General features: G+C 28.9%; 1 protein-coding gene across 1 annotated transcript; it reads right to left on the bottom strand.

Moving 5' to 3' along the window:
• Positions 1 to 14,523: 14,523 nt before the first annotated feature.
• On the bottom strand, positions 14,524 to 22,562 carry LOC111381656 (aberrant root formation protein 4). Its single transcript, XM_023005457.1, has 14 exons — positions 22,403 to 22,562; positions 22,136 to 22,312; positions 21,862 to 22,011; positions 20,903 to 20,975; positions 19,494 to 19,669; positions 19,350 to 19,409; positions 19,098 to 19,248; positions 18,922 to 18,981; positions 18,535 to 18,803; positions 18,381 to 18,452; positions 17,100 to 17,177; positions 16,128 to 16,322; positions 15,395 to 15,446; positions 14,524 to 14,875 (listed from the first exon to the last, which is right to left on the bottom strand). The coding sequence occupies exons 1-14, from the start codon at positions 22,547 to 22,549 to the stop codon at positions 14,658 to 14,660; spliced, it is 1,878 nt and encodes a 625-aa protein (XP_022861225.1). The 5' UTR covers positions 22,550 to 22,562; the 3' UTR covers positions 14,524 to 14,657.
• Between the last annotated feature and the right edge of the window lie 1,091 nt (positions 22,563 to 23,653).

Genomic DNA, 23,653 nt, shown 5'->3' with positions numbered 1-23,653 from the left:
CTTTTTTTTTTTTTTTTTTTTTTTTTGAGGAGGTGGTGTGGTGGTTCTCAAAATTTCAAAAAAAATTAAAAATTAAAATTTTTTTTTTTTTGAGGAGATGGTGTGGTGATTCTCAAAATTTCAAAAAAAAAAAAAATTTTTTTTTTGGTGTTTTGAGGGGGTGTTGTGGTGATTCTCAAAATTTTAAAAAAAAAAAAAAAATTGTTTTTTGTTTTGAGAAACTAACAAAAAGAACGCATTTTCAACAATTTCAAAACAAACACTCAAAACACAAAACTCAAAATGAATTCAAAACTCAAAACACAAAACTGAAACACAAATAGAACACTCCCTTAGGGAGGTCCAAAAGTGTCCTTTTTTTTTCTTTTTCTTTTTTTAGTACTACTATTCACCTTACATACTTTTAAAAACAATTATGCTCTTGTTTGAGCTTTATTTTTGTCAAAAAAAAAATGTATTTTTGAATAGTATATTGATAAAAAAATGTGTGATTAAAAAATAAATAAAAATTTTAAATTTGTGTGTAATATTATTTTAATGAAAAATGTGGTTGAAATAAGATCAAATCACTGTTGAAAAATATATTTTGATGAAAATAATGGGACTCAAACAAGAGCTATATTATATATTTTATAGGGTAATTAGCACAAAACATCCCTACCTTTCGATGTTTTTGTGGAAAAAGTCCCTACCTTTCATTTTTTGGTGGATTACACCCTTACCTTTACATTTTTTTGCGCAAAACGTCCTTCTGTCAACTTTCCGTTAAAATGCTCCGTTAAATCAAAAAGGTAATTAGCATAAAAGGTCCCTACCTTTCAAAGTTATTGTGCAAAACGTCCATACCTTTTATTTTTTAGCATAATTAGCAGAAAAGGTCCATACCTTTCAATATTATTGTGCAAAACGTCCCTACCTTTCATTTTTAGCATTTTTACCCCTACATTTCACCTTTCATTGCGCAAAATGTCCTTTTCATCCTTTTTTTTTCAATAAAATGACGATTTTACCCCCCTATTGAAATAAAACAAAAAGAAAAGAAAAAAATAATTAATTAATTGCAATTATAGTTCTAAATCTTTCAAAACATTACAGATAAATCCTAAATTCTCCACTACCGCTACTTTCACAACCCCACCAAGCCACTACCTATAGATCCATATAGCATCACTTTTCGACCACAACACATAGGACTCCACCACCACCAGTGTCGCCTCACTCTCCCCAATATCCTCCTCCATAGTATTGATCACCAATCTGTCCGAAACAACCACATTTACGGTGGTGGAGTCCGGTGGGCATGGTGGCCGAAAGGTGGTATTATGTGAATTTATAGTTGGCAGCTTGATAGGTTGTGAAAATGGTGGTGGTTGAGAATTTATGATTTTTTGTAATTTTTTAAAAATTTAAGGATTATGGTTGCAGTTGGTAATTCATCTTTTCTTTTTGTTTTATTTGAATAGGAGGGTAAAATCATCATTTTATTGAAAAAATGGATGAGAATGACCTTTTTTGCAATGAAAAGTGAAAGGTAGGGGTGAAAATGCTAAAAATGAAAGGTAGGGATGTTTTGCACAATAATATTGAAAGGTAGGGACCTTTTCTGCTAATTATGCTAAAAAATAAAAGGTAGGGACGTTTTGCACAATAACTTTGAAAGGTAGGGACCTTTTGTGCTAATTACCTTTTTGATTTAACGGAACATTTTAACGGAGAGTTGACAGAAGGACGTTTTGCGCAAAAAAATGTAAAGGTAAGGGTGTAATCCACCAAAAAATGAAAGGTAGGGACTTTTTCCACAAAAACATCGAAAGGTAGGGATGTTTTGTGCTAATTACCCTATTTTATATTATGTAAGTTTACTTAAATAGACATATATAAAATGGATAATTGCACAAAATATCCTTACCTTTCAAGTTTATTGTGGAAAACATTTCTACCTTTCATTTTTGACATTTTCGTCGTTACCTTTCACATTTCTTTGCGCTGAACATCATTTTCACCAATTTTTGACGTAAAATGATCAAAACACCCTCATATTTAAATAAAACCAAAAAATAAAAGAAAAATAAAAAATAAATTACAATCTTACGCCTAAATGTTTTATAAAGTGCAAGTGAGTTCAAATAATTATTAAAATGCCTAATAACACAAAACGTTCCTACGTTTGGCCTGTAGTGTGCAAAGTATCCCTACGTTTCAAATTGATGAAAATAAAATTTTTCGCAATTAAACATGGAAATAGGGATGAAAATGTAAAAAAATTGAAACGTATTGACTTTTTTCACAAAAAGTGTCAAACGTAGAAATGTTTTTTTGCTATTAGGCCTTATTAAAATATTAAAAATTAAAAAAAAAAAAAAAAAAAAAAAATAAAAAAAAAAAAAAAAAAAAATAAAAAAAAAAAAAAAAAAAAATAAAAAAAAAAAAAAAAAAAAATAAAAAAAAAAAAAAAAAAAAATAAAAAAAAAAAAAAAAAAAAATAAAAAAAAAAAAAAAAAAAAATAAAAAAAAAAAAAAAAAAAAATAAAAAAAAAAAAAAAAAAAAATAAAAAAAAAAAAAAAAAAAAATAAAAAAAAAAAAAAAAAAAAATAAAAAAAAAAAAAAAAAAAAATAAAAAAAAAAAAAAAAAAAAATAAAAAAAAAAAAAAAAAAAAATAAAAAAAAAAAAAAAAAAAAATAAAAAAAAAAAAAAAAAAAAATAAAAAAAAAAAAAAAAAAAAATAAAAAAAAAAAAAAAAAAAAATAAAAAAAAAAAAAAAAAAAAAAAAACTCTCCCTTCTCTTCTTCTCCAAATGGGTAAGCCACCTTAAAAGCAAAAAAACTCCAACAAACAACCACCCAAATTGTTGGACCACCATATCACCGAAAAACCCTCACTTCTCTATACACATATCATCCAACATCCAACCTTGAAACCTTCATTACAATAAATTTGTTTGGAATTGCAAACCAAAATACCCAACTCTTGAATGTAAATACCGGTGGCATCACCTGTTTCAGAGAGACCCATGTCATTTCTAACACACCAATCGACTATACTCACTAAGGCGACTATCTTCATGGTCTTAAAATATCAACAGATGGTTCGGCGGTATGGAGATTCAGCGATTTGGGTGATTATTGGTCGGAGTTTTTTCACTTCTAGCGTGGCAGTTCCATTTGGAGAAGAAAAGAAGAGAGTTTTTTTTTTTGGTTATTTTTAATAAAGCCTAATAGCAAAAAAATCCCTAAGTTTGACACTTCTTGCGAAAAACGTCCCTACCTTTTTTCTTTTTTTTGCATTTCCATCCATATTTCCACGTTTCACTGCGGAAAATGTCCTTTTGCACCAATTTGAAACGTATGGACGTTTTACACACTATAGGCCAAACGTAGGTACGCTTTATGCTATTAGGCTTTTTAATAATTATTTAGATTCACTTGCACTTTTTAAAATATTTAGGAGTAAAATTGTTATTTATTTTTTATTTTATTTAAATAGGAGAGTATTTTGGTCATTTTACGTTAAAATTTGGTGAAAAGAATGTTCAGTGCAAAGAAATGTAGAAAGTAAGGGCGAAAAATGTCAAAAATGAAAGGTATGAACATTTTTCACAATAAACTTGAAAGGTAAGAACATTTTGTGCCAATTACCCATATAAAATTAAATAAAAACATAATATTATAAATTCATTCACTAATATTTATTTTCATAAAAATTCTTTTAAACATTCTTATATTCTTTTAAAGTATGTGTTTAAGGTCGTGTTTGAGTCCCATTCTTATTTAAAAATGTATTTTTTGAAATAGTACATTAATAGAGAATGTGTGGTTAAAAAAGAAAAAAAAAATTTGTTTTTTGTGTGTAATATTATTTTAATGAAAAATGTGTTGTTGAAAAGATGAAAGATAAAAATGTATTTTACGAAAAATGGAAATCAAATACCCCTAACTAAAATTCTTATAATCATATACAAAATATCATCTTTAACTCTAATCATAAAATATCTTTTTCAATGGAAATTAAAAAGCGCGCACACACACACACATTATTAGAGTTATATTTCTTTCATGATATGAAAAATAGAATCTTATTTTTTTTAATACTTTTCTAAGTATTAATTTGACGGATGAAAATATATCTGTCTTAATATTCTTATATTATAGAAGGAAACAAAATTAAAATTATCTACCGAAACACAAACAGCCAAAATTATGAGCATATAAACGAAAAAATAATTAATTAATATATAATTCTAGGAGAAAAATTGTTTGGTTGTTCATTATACTCTTGAGAGAATCCTATAAATTCAAGAAAAGTGATCTGTTAACCTCTATAACTAAATATTAAAGTACTGACATAATAATATAGAAAATAAAAAGAACCACATTAGATATTAATAGTGATCGGATGAGTATAGTAATTTTCAAAATTGTATTAGGAATGTATTTATAGTGGGTGATATATAAAATTTGTATTGATCTATAATGTTTAAATAAATGAATTTAATAAGGAATATATATATACATACACTACCATAAAGAGAGAATGAGGATTTACTGTTCATTTTTGTCACACTCGTTTTCACACTTAACCGATTTGAAAATTGGTTTGGCAACAGGAAAAATTCTATTCAACAATACTGTAGGACTCTTTTCCCTAATTCTCACGCTATTAACTATCAACCGTATCTTATATATTTAATTTTTTAAAATTATATTGATAAACAAAATTATTGTAAATAAAATGCAAAAAAAAAAACATATTCACTCCGTGCATGGAAAATTTTTTTTACGTCATACCACATAATTTTTTTGAGCAAAATGATGTATTGAGAAAATTGTTGCGAAAAAATAATAAATCGTAATAAAATAATTGATTTTTTTTAAAGAAAAACAACTTATACGCATTTTTTAACACATACGTTTAACGTCCATTTAACTATTTTCGATATTCATTTAGATCATTCGATGTGTCTATGATATAGTTCTTGAAATGAGTTTCGAGAGAATGGAAAACATTTATCGATTCGACTATCACACAATCGTCAATGAATTTTTAAAGTTAACTAATTATCAAAAATTTTGAAATATAGTTTGAAAATGCCTATTTTGACATCCCGTAACATTTGCTACAATTAGCTGTTTCACGCACTGTTAATGACTTGCAATACCATGTTGCGAGTACTTCAAAATGATATTAAGAATGTAATATTTCGATTTCATTTGATATCCCGTAATGAGTCTGAAAATGAACACAATAATATAAGCTAAAAAAATTTTAATTTGCAGAAACCTCACGGAGATTTATGTATTTTTTTTTACTTTTATTTGTAATACATTTTTTTATTAATATTCAATTTAAAAAAATTAAATATATCTAAATATTTACTTAAAAATATTGAAGTTAATATTTTTTACCTATAAGTAACTTTTACAATTATAATTTTTTTATTACTTTTAATTAACTTGAAGTGATTTGTTTACTTATAAGTAACTTTTTACGTTCTAAATAGTTTAATCTTTTTTATTAATATTTAATTTTAAAAACTAAATATAACTAAATATTTATACTAAAAAAATTTTAAGTTCACATTTTTTTTATATAAGTAGCTTTTGCAATTATAAGAGAATGAGGGATTAATATTTTTTTTTATCTATAAGTAGCTTTTACAATTATAAGTTTTTTATTTTAAATAACTTGAAATGATTTTTTTACTTATAAGCAATTTTTTATCTTTTAGATAGTGTAATATCTTCTTTTACTTTTAAATAACTTAACCGGTTTGGAAATTGGTTTGGCAACATGAAAAATTCTATTTAAAAATATTGTAGGAATTTTGTCACACGTCATTGTCTACTGCAATATTTCTCCCTTGCTTTGAATCTGACACACCATGCTCTTTCTGCTAATTCTCACGCTATTAACTATTAACCATATCTTATATATTAAAATTTTTAAAATTATATTAATAAACAAAATTATTGTAAATAAAATGTTAAAAAAAAAACACATTCACTCCGTACATGGAGAAAAAAATTTACGTCATACCACATAATTTTTCTTAAGCAAAATGATGTATTGAGAAATTGTTGCAAAAAAATAATAAATAGTAATAAAATAATTGATTTTTTTTTTAAGAAAAACGACTTATACGCATTTTTTAACACATACGTTTAATGTTCGTTTGACTATTTCGATACTCATTTAGATTATTCGATATATTTATGATATAGTTCTTGAAATGAGTTTTGAGAGAATGTAAAATATTTATCGATTCGACTATTGTACAATCGTTAATGAATTTTTAAAGTTAGCTTATTATCGAAAATTTCAAAATATAGTTTGAAAATGCCCATTTTGACGTCCCGTAACATTTGCTACGATTAGCCGTTTCACAAACCGTTAACGACGTACAACACTATACCGCGAGAATTTCAAAATAATATTAAGAATGTAATATTTCGATTTCATTTAATATCCCGTAATGAGTCTGAAAATGAACAAAAAAACATAAGTTTAAAAAAAATTAGCAAACCTCCGTAACCTCCGTGGTTTATGCATGCGGGGAGTCCTTACACCAATATGCACTTTTTTTTTTTTTTTTTTTACATTTATCTATAGTACATTTTTTAATTAATATTTAATTTAAAAATTTAAATGTATCTAAATATTTACTTAAAAATGTTGAAATTAATATTTTTTTACCTATAAATAACTTCTACAATTATAATTTTTTTATTACTTTTAAATAACTTAAAGTGATTTTATTACTTATAAGTAACTATTTACGTTCTAGATAGTTTAATATTTAATTTTAAAAACTAAATATATCTAAATATTTATACTAAAAAAATTTTAAGTTCACATTTATTTTTATATAAGTAGCTTTTGTAATTATAAGAGAATGAGGGATTAATATTTTTTTTTTACCTATAAGTAGCTTTTACAATTATAAGTTTTTTATTTTAAATAACTTGAAGTAATTTTTTTTACTTATAAGTAATTTTTTTTTAGATAGTATAATCTCTTCTTTTACTTTTAAATAACTTAACCGGTTTAGGAACTGATTTGACAACATGAAAATTTCTATTCAAAAATACTGTAGGAATTTTGTCGCACGCCATTGTCCACTACAATATTTTTCTCTTACTTTGAATTTGACACACCATACTCTTTCTCTTAATTCTCACGCTATTAACTATCAATCATATATTATATATTTAAATTTTTAAAATTATATTAATAAAAAAAATTATTGTAAATAAAATGTAAAAAAAAAAAACATATTCACTCCGTACATGGAGAAAAAAATTTACATCATACCACATAATTTTTTTGAGCAAAATGATGTATTGAGAAAATTGTTACGAAAAAATAATAAATAGTAATAAAATAATTGATTTTTTTTAAGAAAAAACGACTTATACGCATTTTTTAACACATACAAACGATCGTCAATGAATTTTTAAAGTTAGCTTATTATCGAAAATTTCGAAATATAGTTTGAAAATGCCTATTTTGATGTCTCGTAACATTTGCTACGATTAGTCGTTTCACGCACCGTTAACGTCGTGCAATACTCTGCCATGAGTACTTCAAAATGATATTAAGAATGTAATATTTTGACTTCATTTGATATCCAACTTCCGTGCACAGAGGTTTATCCACTTTTTTTTTTTTTTACTTTTATTTGAAGTACATTTTTTATTAATATTTAATTTAAAAAAATTAAATGTATCTAAATATTTACTTAAAAATGTTGAAGTTAATATTTTTTACCTATAAGTAACTTTTACAATTATAATTTTTTTATTACTTTTAAATAACTTGAAGTAATTTTTTACTTATAAGTAACTTTTTACATTGTAGATAGTTTAATCTTTTATTAATATTTAATTTTAAAAACTAAATATATCCAAATATTTACACTAAAAAAATTTTAAGTTCACATTTTTTTTTTATATAAGTAGCTTTTGCAATTGTAAGAGAATGAGGGATTAATATTTTTTTTATCTATAAGTAACTTTTACAATTATAAGTTTTTTATTTTAAATAACTCGAAGTGATTTTTTTACTTATAAGTAATTTTTTATCTTTTAGATAGTGTAATCTCTTATTTTACTTTTAAATAACTTAACCGGTTTGGAAATTGGTTTGACAACAGGAAAAAATATTTCAATATTCTGTCTTTTTTTTTTTTTAGTTTATCTCATCTATACTTCCTTTTTTACAACTGACATATGGACACATAAATAATTTAACATCGTCCTTCCAACATCGTATACCCAACGTTAAAATATTTATTAAGTCATTATGTCTCCGTTTTTCTTTTATAAATAAACTAACACAAAGTTTCAACTTTACATCTACAACTGCAAAAACAAAAAAATTATCGTTACCATTTACAGCTTCCATACTTTAAAAAATTCTAACTTCTATTCTTTTGAGCTAAATCCTACAAAATGGATAGATAAAAAAAGAGTTTGACCATATACATATATATTTAATTTTTTTAATTTTTTTCTTCGTATTATAAATAATTTGTTTCGATTTAAATTTTTTTTCATTTTATGATAAAACATAACTTTTTTAAATTTTAATTAAATTTAAATTATTTTAAATTTAAATTATTTCAATTTAATTTTAAAAATTTTATTATAACTTTTTGGAGTTTTTTATTTTTGTCTGCAATTTTTTTTTTTTTTTTTGTTCTTTAATTTGTTAAATTATTTAATTTTCCTCATTTCACGGATACGTAACTCTTGATTATTGAATCAAAATACATTGAGAGTTTTATTAATTTGTCAATTATTTAGCATATATATCACACTGTAGCAAATTTTCTTTGCTTTTTTTTTTTTTTTATCGTGAGAGCAAAAACAACGTCGTATTATCTTCAATCATTTTCTGTTTACTTTTTCCCCATTTTCACACGCTACAGCGATGCCTCTCTGCTTCTCCATTTCTGCACACAATCACTATCATTTTTTCATTGGGTTCTTTCGATTTAGTTAACCAAAAAATAATATTGGTCAAAATGTTTACCAACCATTTGAATAATAATTTATGAAGGCGGTTCACTAAAATTCCCCTTAAAGTGGCTATTGCTCTCTCTCACTTCATGCGTGCTTTATCTCTCCACACCAAATGAAACCTTACCAGATTCCCTTATTCTTTCTCAAAAATTTGAGTTCTTGAAACCTTCGAAGGGGAGAGATCTTGAGAAGGCAACTACAGTATGAGGTGAGAAAGCAATTCAATCATAGACAGGTAAACAATTTCTTCTACTAGAGTTATACAACAATACCTTCATATTGTTTTCTCAATAATTCATACCCCTGTTCTTCAATCATTTACTACCCAGTCAATGCCCCTGTCTTTCATATATCCTTGTTTTTTTCTTTTTGGTTACATTTAATATCTGTTTTTATTTAGGTTTGTGAAAGTAGCTACTTTTATTGGGTAACTGCAATCGGGTTTTGAAAGTTCATGCTTTTTAAAGCTAAATTAGTTACGTTTCGAGTTTATTGTATGAATTTTATGGAAATGACGATTTGGAATTTACATTTACATTTTTATGTTTACATTTTGGTTTTGTTTAATTAGAATGTTAATGAGGTAAAGATAAATCAAGGAGAAGCTTCCGAAATCAACACCACTTTGGATCCGAATTTTGTAGAGGTAATTACTTCAACTCTTCCGCTTTATATGTCAATGCAGTTTTTTTCCTGTTTACAATGTCGTGCAAAAGAGAAAAGAGTTGTGGTTGTACATGGTAAAGATTTTTAATGTGCAAGACAGTATATGCTTGATTCTAAATGTTTTAATATATTGCACCTTTACCCGTGATGCTAATTTTGATCAATATTTTTGAATTGGCTTTCTTTTTTTGGAAGAAAAGGAAGTGTTCTGTACTAAGTTCAATCGTGAGATCTCTTAAACCTTAAAAAAATGTACATGAATGGTGTAAAATGAAATTCCACTTGAAAGGGCAAGAGGGAAAAAAACATCAATTTCAAATTCAATACTTCTTTTGGGTTCAAATAGTAGTAATTTGTTGTCTCTTCTATGTTCTGGTATTTGGGTTTTGCCACAGATGGTCCCAGAAGAAGCAGGTGATTTGTGGATGACTTATAATCTGATCGCCGAGGGTGATACCGTCTTAGCTGTCCAGTTAGGCACCTTTTAGTTTCAATTTCAGATTTTCCCTTTTAATTCTTGTATGCATTGGTTTATTTCATGTTTTTGCTATTTCTAGAATATATAGCTTTGCATGAATCATGGTACACTTTTTTATGTTGTATTTCGAAATTAGATAAGAATGCCCTATTATTACTGATTGTTATTGCATGTGGGAAATTTCTGGCTAAACTTTGACTTCATCTTGTAAATGAAACATCTAATTGTAGGACCTTAATATATTATCTTCATAATTCGTTATAGGAAGTTTTGAGAAAAGTTGATTCCGGAGGAAGAGATGCAGAAACTAAAATTTGAAATCAAAGGAGATGTCAAATATTTTTCACAAATAAAAAAATTCAATTCAAAATCTTGAATTATTAATAAAAACACTAAACCTTTGCAGCTAGTAATCTTCAATAATCACTCAATAACTTTCTAATCCATAAGTCTATTCGACTAAAAAAGAATAAAGATTGAACACAACAAATGAGATCACCAACACAAATTAGGACTTTGTAATTTATACTAATTCTCAGCTTTTTGCATCTTGTGTGTGTATCGTGTTAAGCAAGTTTAAATTCATTTTATCATAAAATGGCATACTTGATCATCCTCAGGGGCATGAATATATTTATTTTATCTTCGTATATAGCAGTAAAATATTACAGTATTGAGAATCATATTTATTTTCACTTTTATTCTAGATCCCTACTATAGTATAAGAGCCTTAATCTTCGAGTGAAGATCTTTTGGCTATTTTTTTGTCTTCAATTTTCAGATGTTGAAAGAGCATCTATAGCCTTTGCAACCTTCTATTCGGGTTAGAAGAACATCCAGGAGGACTTGAGCAGTTGAAACAATATGGTGAGTTAAAACAATATGATATTTTATTTATTTTCCTTGTCGATAAAACTGAACATTGATGCAAATGTTTTTCATAAGTGGAAAATTTTATTTTGATCGTACTAATGGAAATAGCAAAATGCAGCTAATATGGCACTTAATTTTCTTTGTAATTAAGTTTAAATTTTTGTTTAAATATTTAATTTTCTTATCTTATAATAGGATTATCAATATGTGTTGATCGTTGTTTTTATTTCAATTTTTAAGTTCCACAAAATAGTGGATAACATTGGAGCAGCATGCGAAGGTGCTAATGATGCATGCGTTTCTATTTCTACAAAATGACTGAGACCAATTGTTTTTCCAATCATTGAAAAGGTTGAATTTATGCTCTAAATTTGCTAAATATAATCTAGGATGGAAACATATTAAATCTTGTAAAAAATTTGTTTCAATTTGAACACTTTTATTCAATGATATTGTACCAATTTTTGACATGGAAATATGGTCTTGAGAAGGATAGTGGATTTTTTTCCAGATCTTCGCAATAATATATTTTTCTTGTTGAATATCTCTATTTTCTAATGTTCCGAATATTTAAATATTGGTTGATGCAGTTAGGACAAAAGTTCTCACAACCACTAATTAAAGATGTGAACTACTTGAAAACAAGATCCATGCTGAGTGTCCTTGACCTACAGAACTATGAGAAGAATTCTAAAAAAGGATTGTAGTATACATATCATTCATAAACATCTTACTATTTTGATTCAGTTGAATTTCTCTACATCAGTTTGCTTTCTTATTACAAATTCATTTATTCAGAGATAGATGGTTGAAAATCTATTCAAATAATTATTAGTTCAAAATGTAATTAATGAGAATTCAACATATTTAATACACTTTAATAAACTAATATTACCTTGAAAATAACACAGCACGGGCAGATGACTAGTACATATATATTTCTAAAAAGGGTTTTTTTACTTAGCCTTGATAGCGAACTTATAAATAAATCAAAAATTCATTGTGTGTTTGAGTCACATTATTTTTTAAGAACCTATTTTGAAATAGTAGATTGATAAAGAATTGACCCACATTATTGGAATGAAAATGTATTTTTGAATGGGTAATTGGCACAAAACGTCCCTACCTTTCAAGTCTATTGTGGAAAACGTCCCTACCTTTCATTTTTTTGACATTTTTGCCCTCATTTCAACCTTTCTTTGCACTGGACGTCCTTCCGTCCATATTCCGTCAGTTTTCCGTTAAACATTCGGGTAATTGGCACAAAACGTCCCTACCTTTCAAGTATATTGTGGAAAACGTCCCTACCTTTCATTTTTTTGGCATTTTTGCCCTCATTTCAACCTTTTTTTGCGCTGGACGTCCTTCCGTCCATATTCCGTCAGTTTTTTCGTTAATTAAATACAAAAATATCTTTTTCTTTCCATAAACAAGGGTAAAATTGTCCTCACCCACTTCACCCCTTTTTCCCGCCATCAACTTAGCCCATAAGTAACAGTAGCAGCAACATGAATGTGAAAATACTTTAAATGATTAAGTTAAATAAAGAAAAAATATCGTGAACACATTATATTTCACAATTTCACAACTACTGTTGCTGTCATCTTGTGTCACTGAAAAAATTTAGAAAGACATATTAAATGGGTAGTCAATTTATAATGAGGCAATTTAAAATGAGCCATTCATCTTCTCCATTGAGCCAAAAAGAGCCATTCACCATTTTGGCTCATTATAAATTGACTACCCATTTAATATGTCTTTCTAAAATTTTCCAATGACACAAGATGACAGCAACAGTAGTTGTGGAATTGTGAAATATAATGTGTTCACGATATTTTTTCTTTATTTAACTTAATCATTTAAAGTATTTTCAGATTCATGTTGCTGCTACTGTTACTTATGGACTAAGTTGATGGTGGGAAAAAGGGGTGAAGTGGGTGAGGACAATTTTACCCTTATTTATGGAAAGAAAAATGGATTTTTGTATTTAATTAACGGAAAAATTGATGGAATATGGACGGAAGGACGTCCAGCGCAAAGAAAGGTTGAAATGAGGGCAAAAATGCCAAAAAATGAAAGGTAGGGACGTTTTCCATAATAGACTTGAAAGGTATGGACGTTTTGTGCCAATTATCCATTTTTGAATAGTATATCGATGGGAAATGTATAGTTAAAAAATAAAGAAATATTTTGGATTTGCGTGTAATATTATTTATTAAATAATGTATGGTTGAAATGATGTCAATTACTGTTGAAAAGTGTATTTTTTTCGAATAATGTGGCTCAAACAAGGCCATAGTTAAAAAATAAGAAAAACAATTTTAATTTGTGTGTAATATTCTTTTATTGAAATATGTGTAATTGAAATGATTTCAAATCACGAATGTATGTTTTCTAAATAATGGGGCTTAAACAGGGCTTCAATCAAAGTCAAACATTAATTCTAATTACATATTTAAAATTACTAGTCATTTATAAATTTTAGAGGCTTAGTAGATTTTATTTTATTTTATTTTTTTTTCCAGATTAGCCAAACAGTTTAATTTAAGCTTTGCCAAATATTCACTCTTTCAAAATAATTCACTTGTTTTTCAACTTTAAACTTGCACCAAAAAGAAAAGAGAAGAACATACTTATTTTTAAAAATATTTATTTTTTACTTAATGTTTGTTTGATTGCAAAGATAAAATTTGGATGAAAAGAAAACGAATTCCAGGGAATTGAATTATCTAGAAATTGTTTTCTTTGGAATTGTAAATTATTGTGTTTGATTGGTATAATTTTTCGCGTGAAAAATGTTGAAATAAAATTATTTTTTGATTTTCGTTTAGCTTTGTTTTACATAAAAATTATCAATTAAAGGGATATAATTTACTGGTATTGGGGATGAAATTTGTTTCCATTGCCAAATTTTTTTTTCAAGAAAATCATTTATCTTTTATTATTCGTTTGACTTTGTTTTATATAAAAAATTTCAACTAAAGGGAAATAATTTTTTACAATAATTCTTAAAATTTATTTTCATTGCCAAAAAAATAAAAAAAAATGGAAAAGCTTCAAGGTGGGAATTGATTTTCTCACCCAAGCAAGAAAAGTGCAGCTCCCAAGAAATCCAAGAATTTATATTCCATGGAAAATAAATCCCTATCAAACAAACCAAAGTTGGAAAATGAAATTTGGAAAATGCCACCCGAATTTCATTTTCTATGGAAATGTTTTGCCAATCAAACGGTGCCTTAGCCTCCTCAAATTCAAACATTAATTTCAAAAATAAATCTACTAACTTATTATCTCCAAATTTCATGAAATTCGCTATTGTTCCTCTTACTTATTAAATTTATCAAACCGAAGCTTATATGTAGAATTTTTTAACGTTAGCCAAACAATGCATGTAACGCCTCAATCACTTGGCTCTTGGGAAGACAGCATTTAACACATAGAAAGCACCAGAATACTTTAAAATCCTGAATACGAACTCAAAAACTAACCAAAAACACCAATCTCAATTGAAATTTGCATCTGATACATGTAAGCATCAATCATCAAAAATAATCTCGGTATGGCCAAATTATCCGGTGATTACATTAAACTTTTGCTTTTGATATTGCTCGTAAAAAGTTATATATGTTGAAGCTTCTCTTCTACGAGTTCAATACAGCGGTATAGAACAAACTCGACAGGGTTCAAGGAGCATACTGTATCAGATGTGAATGGATCATCATTATTCTGGCTCTCTGCCATAGTTCCTGTCAATAATGTACGCAGCGGGAGAAGCCATTCATTGTAGGCCTTCCTTAAGTTGTCCTTGGACAGTATTGCGGTGTAGTTAGAATTCCCTGTTTCAAATATAATTTCAATCAGAAAGAAATAATAAAGCCGAGTGTAGAATCTTATGACATGAATCCTTGTACACATCTCGTTGGGGAATCCCTATGAACCGTGAAAAAAGATTAATGTAGCCAATCGTAAATTATTGAGAATAAGGGTTTGTTGTTATTGTCCTTGAAAATAAATGGTAAAATAAAAGGCAACGCAACAGATGCAAAACAAGGAGAATTTGATGATATGAAAAGGACGGAAGAACTACAATGCAAAGAAAGAACAATACAACTGATACAAAACAAGGAGAATTTGATTAAAAATAAAGGGGAAAAAACCACGTAAAAAATATTCACAAGGACATGCAGATCTTGTAATGGAAGGGTTTAGATGTCTATAGGAGAATAAGGAAGTTTAAGGACTTTAAAAAAAATGGAGAAGAAGAAGCTGAAGAAAATTATATCATGGAAGCTCCATAATATGCAAGGAATAATCAATTCAAGATTACTACATCTAATCAAGAGAACTGTCTTCACCTGTTGACTCTGTAATCAATATGAATCTGTAGAAATTAAGGGCAGACAAAACCTGCAGCATATCAAAAGCATAAATGGATTACTCGCGTGAAAGAAAGTTTATTCAGCATTAAGAAGGCACAGTGGATGAATGACTGTACACTATCTATTAGCTTCATTTAATAAAAAGAATGAAAAACTACTGCATACGTGCAAATGCAAATATTTCTATTTCGGCAAAAGATTAAAAGGGCCATACTTGGCGTGTTCTCTAATAAAACCAAAATGCAAGTATCAAAATTTGTTCAAATAACAATCTGAAAAAAAATAAGAAAACCATTTTGCAGGACCTTACAACTCTTCAGATTTTTACACAGGAAACTTTATTAGAATATTCAAGTTCAAAACTGCCATAAAAATATGAAAAACAAATATATAGCTCCAAATCCACTAAGAAAATGACAAATATTTTTTAACAATTTATGAAACATAACTACTTTTGCACGGTAGTGACTTCTATGAGTAAGCAATACAACGAACTAGAAAAAAGAACCATTCCTTTTTGCGAAATATATTTTAAAAATTAGATTCAGCTATAACCTGGTTTAAAAAAAATAAGTACGAGAATGCACACAAATACTTGTATCCTTAGATAAAATACAATATACTTAAATGGAAAAAAAATTCAGACAACATAGAGGGAGGAGATGGGAGAGAGGGAGGGAGAGGGGGAGAGAGAGAGGGAGATATTTACTGCATCGCTGTACTCAGGAAGGAGTGGAGGTCCACCCTCTGGAGGCCTTAGAACAAACTCCACCAACTCAAGAACGCTTGGACTCCAAAATGATGCACTTTCATGGACTTTCGGTCCCAAGGCATCCCCTAATGGAACTCTTTTAGACCTTTCCAAATGCATTTCCCCTCTAATGTAATCTAGAAGTAGAGCGATCTACAAAAGTCTATATTAGTATCAACTACTTCAAAAATTTCCACTCTGACAGGCTTAGATAAATTATGATTACTTTGGAATCTGTATGGAAGGCCTACCATTGAAGAAGAGTCACTATTCATTATCAAGGCCCTTAAGACATTAAATCTTAGGGTCTGTATGATTGTGAAGATGGAATTTGGGTAGAAAGAAAATGAATTTCAGGGAATTGAATTGCTTAAAAATTATTTTTTTGGAAATTGTAAATTATTTTATTTGATTGGTATAATTTTCCACGTGGAAAATGTTGAAATAAAAGTATTTTTTTGGTTTTCGTTTGGTTTTGTTTTATATGAAAATTGTTAATTAAAGGGATAAAATATACTGTTATTAGAGATGAAATTTGTTTCCATTGTCCAAAAAAAAAAAAAAAAAATCAAGAAAATCATCTATTTTTTGGTGTTCGTTTGACTTTGTTTTATATGAAAATTGTCAATTAAATGGAATATTTTTTTTACAATAATTCTTAGAATTTGTTTCCATTAGAAAAAAAATAATAAAAAAAATTCTACAGTAGCTTGGTGAGAATTCTAATTCAAAGAAAAGCTAGAAATTGGCTTATGTGGCAAGAAAGTTGGAATATGAATTCTAGGGAAAATTTTGGCAATCAAACACCCTTAAAATTGAAGTCGGAATTGATTTTCCATTTTCTAGGGAAAATTTTCATGTATAAAAAATTTCCACTCTGACAAGCTTAAATAAATGATTACTACTTTGGAATCTGTATTGAAGGCTTACCATTGAAGAAGAGTCACTATTCTTTATCAAGGCCCTTAAGACATCAAATCTTAGAGATGCTGGAATGTCTGCAAGTGCCTGCATTTTGTGAAGCGGATTAAATGCAAGGAAGTTCAAAAGAGTATTTTCCAAAAATGCTTTGTAATGAAAAGAAATTTCACCAATAACATGTGAAGTGAGGCTCCATCAACAGTTTTAAATGGAATTCATGAATACATTAAAGTTCTATTAATCAATAAAAGCAAAATTAGGTGAATTCACCAGACACAGTACAAACTAAATGGACCTTCAAGGTCTCTAACCAAATACAAAACTGGGTGATAAACACATCAATATGAAACTACGTTAATGATGGATTTAATAACTTTTAGCAAAGGGGTAGAAGAGACCAAAAGGCAGTCAAATGACACCTTTCATCTTTACATCAATTTATAATAATAAACTAGCTTATTATCAGACTATGAAGTCTAAAACCTTTATTCAGTGTTTTTTTTTGCTTCTGCAAAGATAATTAAGAAACATAAACAATATTTCTAAGTTTTCAGTGGTAAATGCAATGTCATGCATACCCAACACTTAAGGGAAGAGATAGGGGGTTTTGGGGGGGAGAACAAAACATTAATACCTTTTCTTCAAATTGTTACTATGTTTTGGGAACTGAAACTAAATGATTGATACTTCCAATCTCTTTTGCCTGTTCGAGTGACCAATTTTACATGCAATGTCATGCATATTGTTTATTCTTTATTTTTCCAAATTTTACATGCAATGTCATGCATATTGTTTATTCTTTATTTTTCCAAATTTTACATCAACACAACCATTATAATTTCACAATCTCTTGCTGTGACTTCCACAGATCTTGACTTAAACAACTTTTTTGTTCAGAATATTAGCGCCAAACATACTTAGTTGAGCGATAGCCCTTCTTCCTCCAATTTTACTCCCTGCACTATGTCCCAATATACTGACTCAATTAAGATTCCAAATGGCAGCCTAAGAAATCATTGTGCATTTACCCTTTTTCATAAGTTAGCAGTTGATTTAACTTAATAATTCCTGCTAAATACAAATGCACAAATGAAAAATTTCAAACTATAGGTGATAAAATATAGAATATCCTGATCCTGCAACCATCTGAGAGAAAACACCGTTGAAAGAAGACTGCAGGGTTAGATAATTCATAAGACTGACATGACAAAAAGATTATCGTTTGAATTCGTAATATACCTTACTACATTATCATGGAACATGAAACCATCACAAGATCTGACATCTTACCTTTTTGAATACATCAAAAGCATCCTTTCTTAACGCAGCATCTGATGCATACATGATGACCATTTCAATTGCCTGAGAGTGGAGAGTGAGTTGAACAATTAGATAATATGACTAAAATGTTAAGGAAGAAACTCAAGAGCAGACATCAGAGTACCTGCAAACCAGTATAGAGAGTAGGCATATATGCTGAGTAGTCCACATGATCATCATAAGAGTGTGATAAAATTCCATCCATGATACAAATAAGGAATTTGATTGCATGTTTCTTCAATTCCCATGGCAAATAGACGCATGAGAATATATGCTTCAACATGCCTATTGCTTCCCACCTTCTAGACCAGTTACCTTGGAGATCACTTTTAACGGCAGCCAAATCAGCTTTTGCAGCTAAAGCAACCTCACTAGATTTGTAACCCCAAGTTACTGATTATGATTCAATAGAGTAATAATAGAAGTGATCAGGTGAGTATATAGAGAACCAACAACATCAGCAAATAAGAAGAATTCCAGTGTGAATACATAAAGATCATCAAGTACCAACCTGCAAGTGATGCTCCAAGTTTGACTTGAGAAAAGCAATTCATATAGCCATCACCTTCATCTGTAGTTTATTAGGTACATCAAATTGTAAAAGGTGTATATCTACTATCAACTAGTCATCTAAGCAAGAGCAATAACAGAATATGAGTCAAAATTATGCAAATAACATAAATTAACCTCCAAGAACCAGTTCTGTGAGCATATCAACCTCAGACCCCGTAATCAAACCAATGTACGATAATTCACAATGTCGAAGGAAGTGACATAACTGTAGCACTAACTGGGGACAGCTTGAAGATTCACTTGTCATGCCAATTGAAACAAGAGCCTGTGCATCAAGGATAGTTTAATTTATAAAGATGGTATCAATTCCTAAGCACAACTGAAAACAGCTGAAAATAGAATTTCACTTTGGCAAGAAATGTCCACCATGGTCTGCAAGACATATAGGCCTAATAAAGCACAGAGCTTATTCCTGTCCTTGCCTTCCTGCCAGAAGAGTGAAAATAATTCATGAAAACCAAGCAGAACCACAGATGAAACTACTGAATCAGCATCGGTGTCGACACTTACCAACTTCACACGAACATCTTGTATAGAGTTGGCAATGTCAATTGCCTTGCAGAACAGTTCCTCAAAATCTTTATCTTCATTATCTAATTCAGAAGACATGGTTTCCAACACATTGAGAATAACAGGAACCACAGTTTTTACTTGCTCATAGTGCCGCCTCTGGATGGAAACAAGAACTACAACCAGAAAACAAATATGAAAGGTTTATCCATATCTATGATCTCTGAGCTCTACATATTTCGTGAATGGTAAAATCAAATAGCATGAGCATAAACACGTCCAATGGATTATGAAAATAAAGGACATTCTATCTCCAAAGCTTCAAGATCAATTGTCACTCAATCATTTCATTAATAGACTGTGTGTATGCTTACATACTCGAGCATAAGAATGAAAACATAACAATAGTAATAGGAAACGAATAAAAATATTGATCAATTTTATCTTTTAAACAGACCTGTCTTTATCTAATACTCGCTCACTTATATTTAGTACCAGGTGACTGCATGATGGGGGAAAAGATGATTTGGACTCAAAAATAATAAACTAATAATATGTTCTAGTAAAGAATAGGATTACCATTTGTGATATTTTCCTCAATCTTGTTATATGTTGCCCATAAGTTATTTCTAAATTTTAGGATACCAAGTCAATTGAATAAATTTCTGATTTTAGAACTCTTTGGAGGCATATAAATAAGGTAGCTTGAACATGATGCAATACATAGTATTAGAACTGGGTTCGATGCAATGGAGAAGTCACATCAGATTCTATGTAATATTACCTATAAAGTTAGACGCCAAGTTCTACTTATTAGACCAATCATGGTTCATGGTACCGAGTGTTGAGACGTTAAAGCACAAAATGTCCATAAAGTACACGTAGGGGGGATGAACGTATTAAGATGGATATGTGGTCATATAAGAGCGCATAAAAGAAGAAATTAGAATATAAGTCAAAAAGTGAAGGCAGCACCAATATTTGATAAATTAAAGAAATAACAATTAAGTGAATGTGCATGTTTACCATAGACCTAAAAAGCTCTTGTTCACAAGAGTGATGCGGGGTACACCAAATATGAACTGACATGATTGCAAAGAATACAATTATTTTGGATCTTTGCATAGATTTAGTGATGAATTGAACCCAAAGTAATTAAGAATAAATATAGTTCATTGTTGTATGCTTTTTCTCTCATTACACAAGTCATAGAAGCAGATCATAGATTACATGTAGTTCTACACACACACACATATATAACATATTCATTTTACATAAATGGACATTAGAGCCAAATCTGATCCAAGCAACATTTCTGTTCATACCCAATTAAAAATTGTACACATTTTTAAGATGCTATAACAGATAAGAGAACCCATATAGGAATGCAATCGATATTATGGTATTACCTTTGTTAAGCCCACTTAGAAGTGGTATAAAGTAACGAGGAACAGCGAACAGCTCATCTCGAGAACCTAATGCCTGGGAAAATTTTGGAGGAATGTCTATGAACCATTCAAAGGATCAAAAAAGAGAAATGCAGTAACACGAATTTGAATACATTGAACAAACAACTGGTGATTATATTTAGAACACAAGAAGAAAAAAGTGCAACTATTTTAGAACCCATGTCATTATCTCAAGACATATCCAGTCAAACCTTGTCCTTACCAATGTGGATTAGATGCATGACATTTCTCCTGACAAAAATCACTGTCTCAGCTTACAAATCCTGTTAAATTTTAATCTACATCCTACTTCACTAGCTTATCCAATGGTTTTGAATAGTGATTTTTAGGAGAATGTGTGGTTAAAAAGTGGGGGAAATTTTTAGGTTTACGTGTAGAATATTTTATTGTGTGAATGTTTGGTTAAAAATAAGAAAGTAGAAAAATGAGTTTTCAAAAAATAATCGTTATCAAATGGGAGCTAAGATCTGTTTCTGTTTCCAAGACTCTAGGTTATAAATATTGTGTTTCCTCTTCATTAAAAGGAAAGCAATGAAAGAACTTCATTGAATATAATTAAATTATGTCTCATTTGATTCACATTTCCATCTATTAGACAATTAACAGCAAGTTGCTCAAATTCCATGCAATTCCTTATTTTCTCTATGGCAAAAATAATTACATACAAAAAATCTCAATGTTTGGGCGAGTAACTATTGATAAAACTAATAATCTACAGATATTGGCAGAAATTTGACATTTTGATCACACAAAGAAATTCACAGTTGAAAGTACCCAAAGTTTTCACATTTTTCATCAAACTCATATTTCAACTAAACATATACTAGTCCACTAGTCGCAATTTTTCCAAAAGAGGGCATAATACGCCAAAAGAACAATTAAACCGATCGGATATATACCTCACAGAGAATTGAAAGCATATCACGGGGACTACAAGTCTCAACCAACCGATCAATGATGCTCCCGGCCGCCTCCAAACTCCTCTTAGACACACAAGCGAATCTGGCAACTGCCTTGGGCCACTCAAACGCTAAAGCATCAATAACATCCTGAAAAGATTAATTACTACAATTCATTAAACAGAAAACAAATTAAAACCGTTAAAATAAGTCAAAAAAATTTAACAATTATCGATAGAAATAAAATAAAAAGAAAAGGGAAACTTCACTGGACCTGATTAAGTGAAGGTAGGGATATATATTGATGGATTTGGGCGAGAATTTCGAGAGCTATTTTTTCCGAATCTTCATTTTCGGATTCTGATAAAACGGAACTGGATATTGAATTGAGAAAATCTACGTGCTCGGAGATTGATTGCTGCGACTTACTGTAATCGCCTGCTTCAATCAACTGCATGCTTCCACACAATCATAATAAACATGCATTAATAAATTAGCTTAATTCATATATAAATTCATCTATGTGTGTTCAGTGTATTACACTTGAGCAAGAGGCTAGGGTTTGATGTAGGGTGTGGATGATGCTTTCCTGCTTCGCGGACATTCTGGCCTCTCTGCTCTGCAAATTGGGAGAGTTTTCACGATTGCTGTGTCGAAGAGGAAATCGTTTGAAATGGCCGGCTGACATGGGTCAATTTCCACTTTGGCCTTTTGACCGATTTTGTTAAGCCACGTCTGCCCCCATTAAATTTTATTTTATTTTCCTCTATTCTATTTTTAATCACACAATTTTTTTATAAACTAATATTATACGTAAATTAAAATTATTTCCTTTTTTTTCAACCACTTATTTTTTTAAAAAAATACTATTCCTCCTATTACATTTTCAAAAGATGGGGGCCAATCGAGATCCAAGCTCCCATTTAATTCTCATTTTTTGACCGCAAAAATGAAAAATATGACTGTTATTCATCATATTAAGCTACCATATTTGACGGGTCCTATAATGACTATATTTTCATTCTTATTCTTACAAAAAATGGGTACCAAACGAGATCTAAAAAAATAATAATAAATTAAAATAATTGAATTTAAAGATCAGATGTCAAAAATACCCCTTCCTTGCAACAATCAGCTTGTGCAAATAGTAAAGGAAAAAAATTCTAACAGTCGAGATCTAGTCGACCCAATACCGGTCACAGTCAGAAAACATAACCACCAACAACTCAGTCTTCAACAAGGTTAGTTGTTTAGGGTACGTTAATTATGGTTTTGATTTTTAATATACGGTATGAAGATTAAATTTAACATTTTTTAAGTTTATCGTTCATTATTTAGGTAGATGAAAAAGTATAGAATAGATTTAGTTGGTAAAATGGAGTGGAGGGATGGTTTTCTCGCCAGAAATGGTAATTTTTTCGATGAGAAAACAGTTTCTCTCGTCTAAACCTAACTGTTAACACTGTTACTATTTGTCAGCCCACGATTGTTACATAGTCATGGACCGACCCGGCCCCCTTTTTCTTAATAATTATATTTTTTCAATTTAAATTCATTAATAATTATTTTTATAATTCATTTTCTTATTTGTTCTTTTCTTTTTATAATTAGTGTTTTTTGATTCGAAATTCTTTTTAATTATTTTCTTCTTACGAAAAAAAATTAATTTTTCAATTTTAATTAATTAATATTTCCATTTTATTTAATTTTAATAATTTCATTTTGTTTAAATTTTTTTATATAATTTAATAAAGAAATTTAAATTGATAATTAACAAAATTAAGTATTCTTT

Source organism: Olea europaea, unplaced genomic scaffold, assembly GCF_002742605.1.
Source record: "Olea europaea var. sylvestris unplaced genomic scaffold, O_europaea_v1 scaffold2350, whole genome shotgun sequence".
Classification (NCBI taxonomy): domain Eukaryota; kingdom Viridiplantae; phylum Streptophyta; class Magnoliopsida; order Lamiales; family Oleaceae; genus Olea; species Olea europaea.
Note: the sequence above shows the minus strand (reverse complement) of the source record. Positions and strands in the feature narration are given on the sequence as shown.

Coding starts and splice junctions, on each gene's coding strand:
- LOC111381656 (XM_023005457.1), bottom strand. CDS start 22,549: ATGTCAGCCGGCCATTTCAAACGATTTCCTCTTCGACACAGCAATCGT. Junction 19,670..20,902: donor TCTAAGTGGGCTTAACAAAG/GTAATACCATAA, acceptor TTCTGGTTGTAG/TTCTTGTTTCCATCCAGAGG. Junction 18,982..19,097: donor CACAGAACTGGTTCTTGGAG/GTTAATTTATGT, acceptor AATAAACTACAG/ATGAAGGTGATGGCTATATG.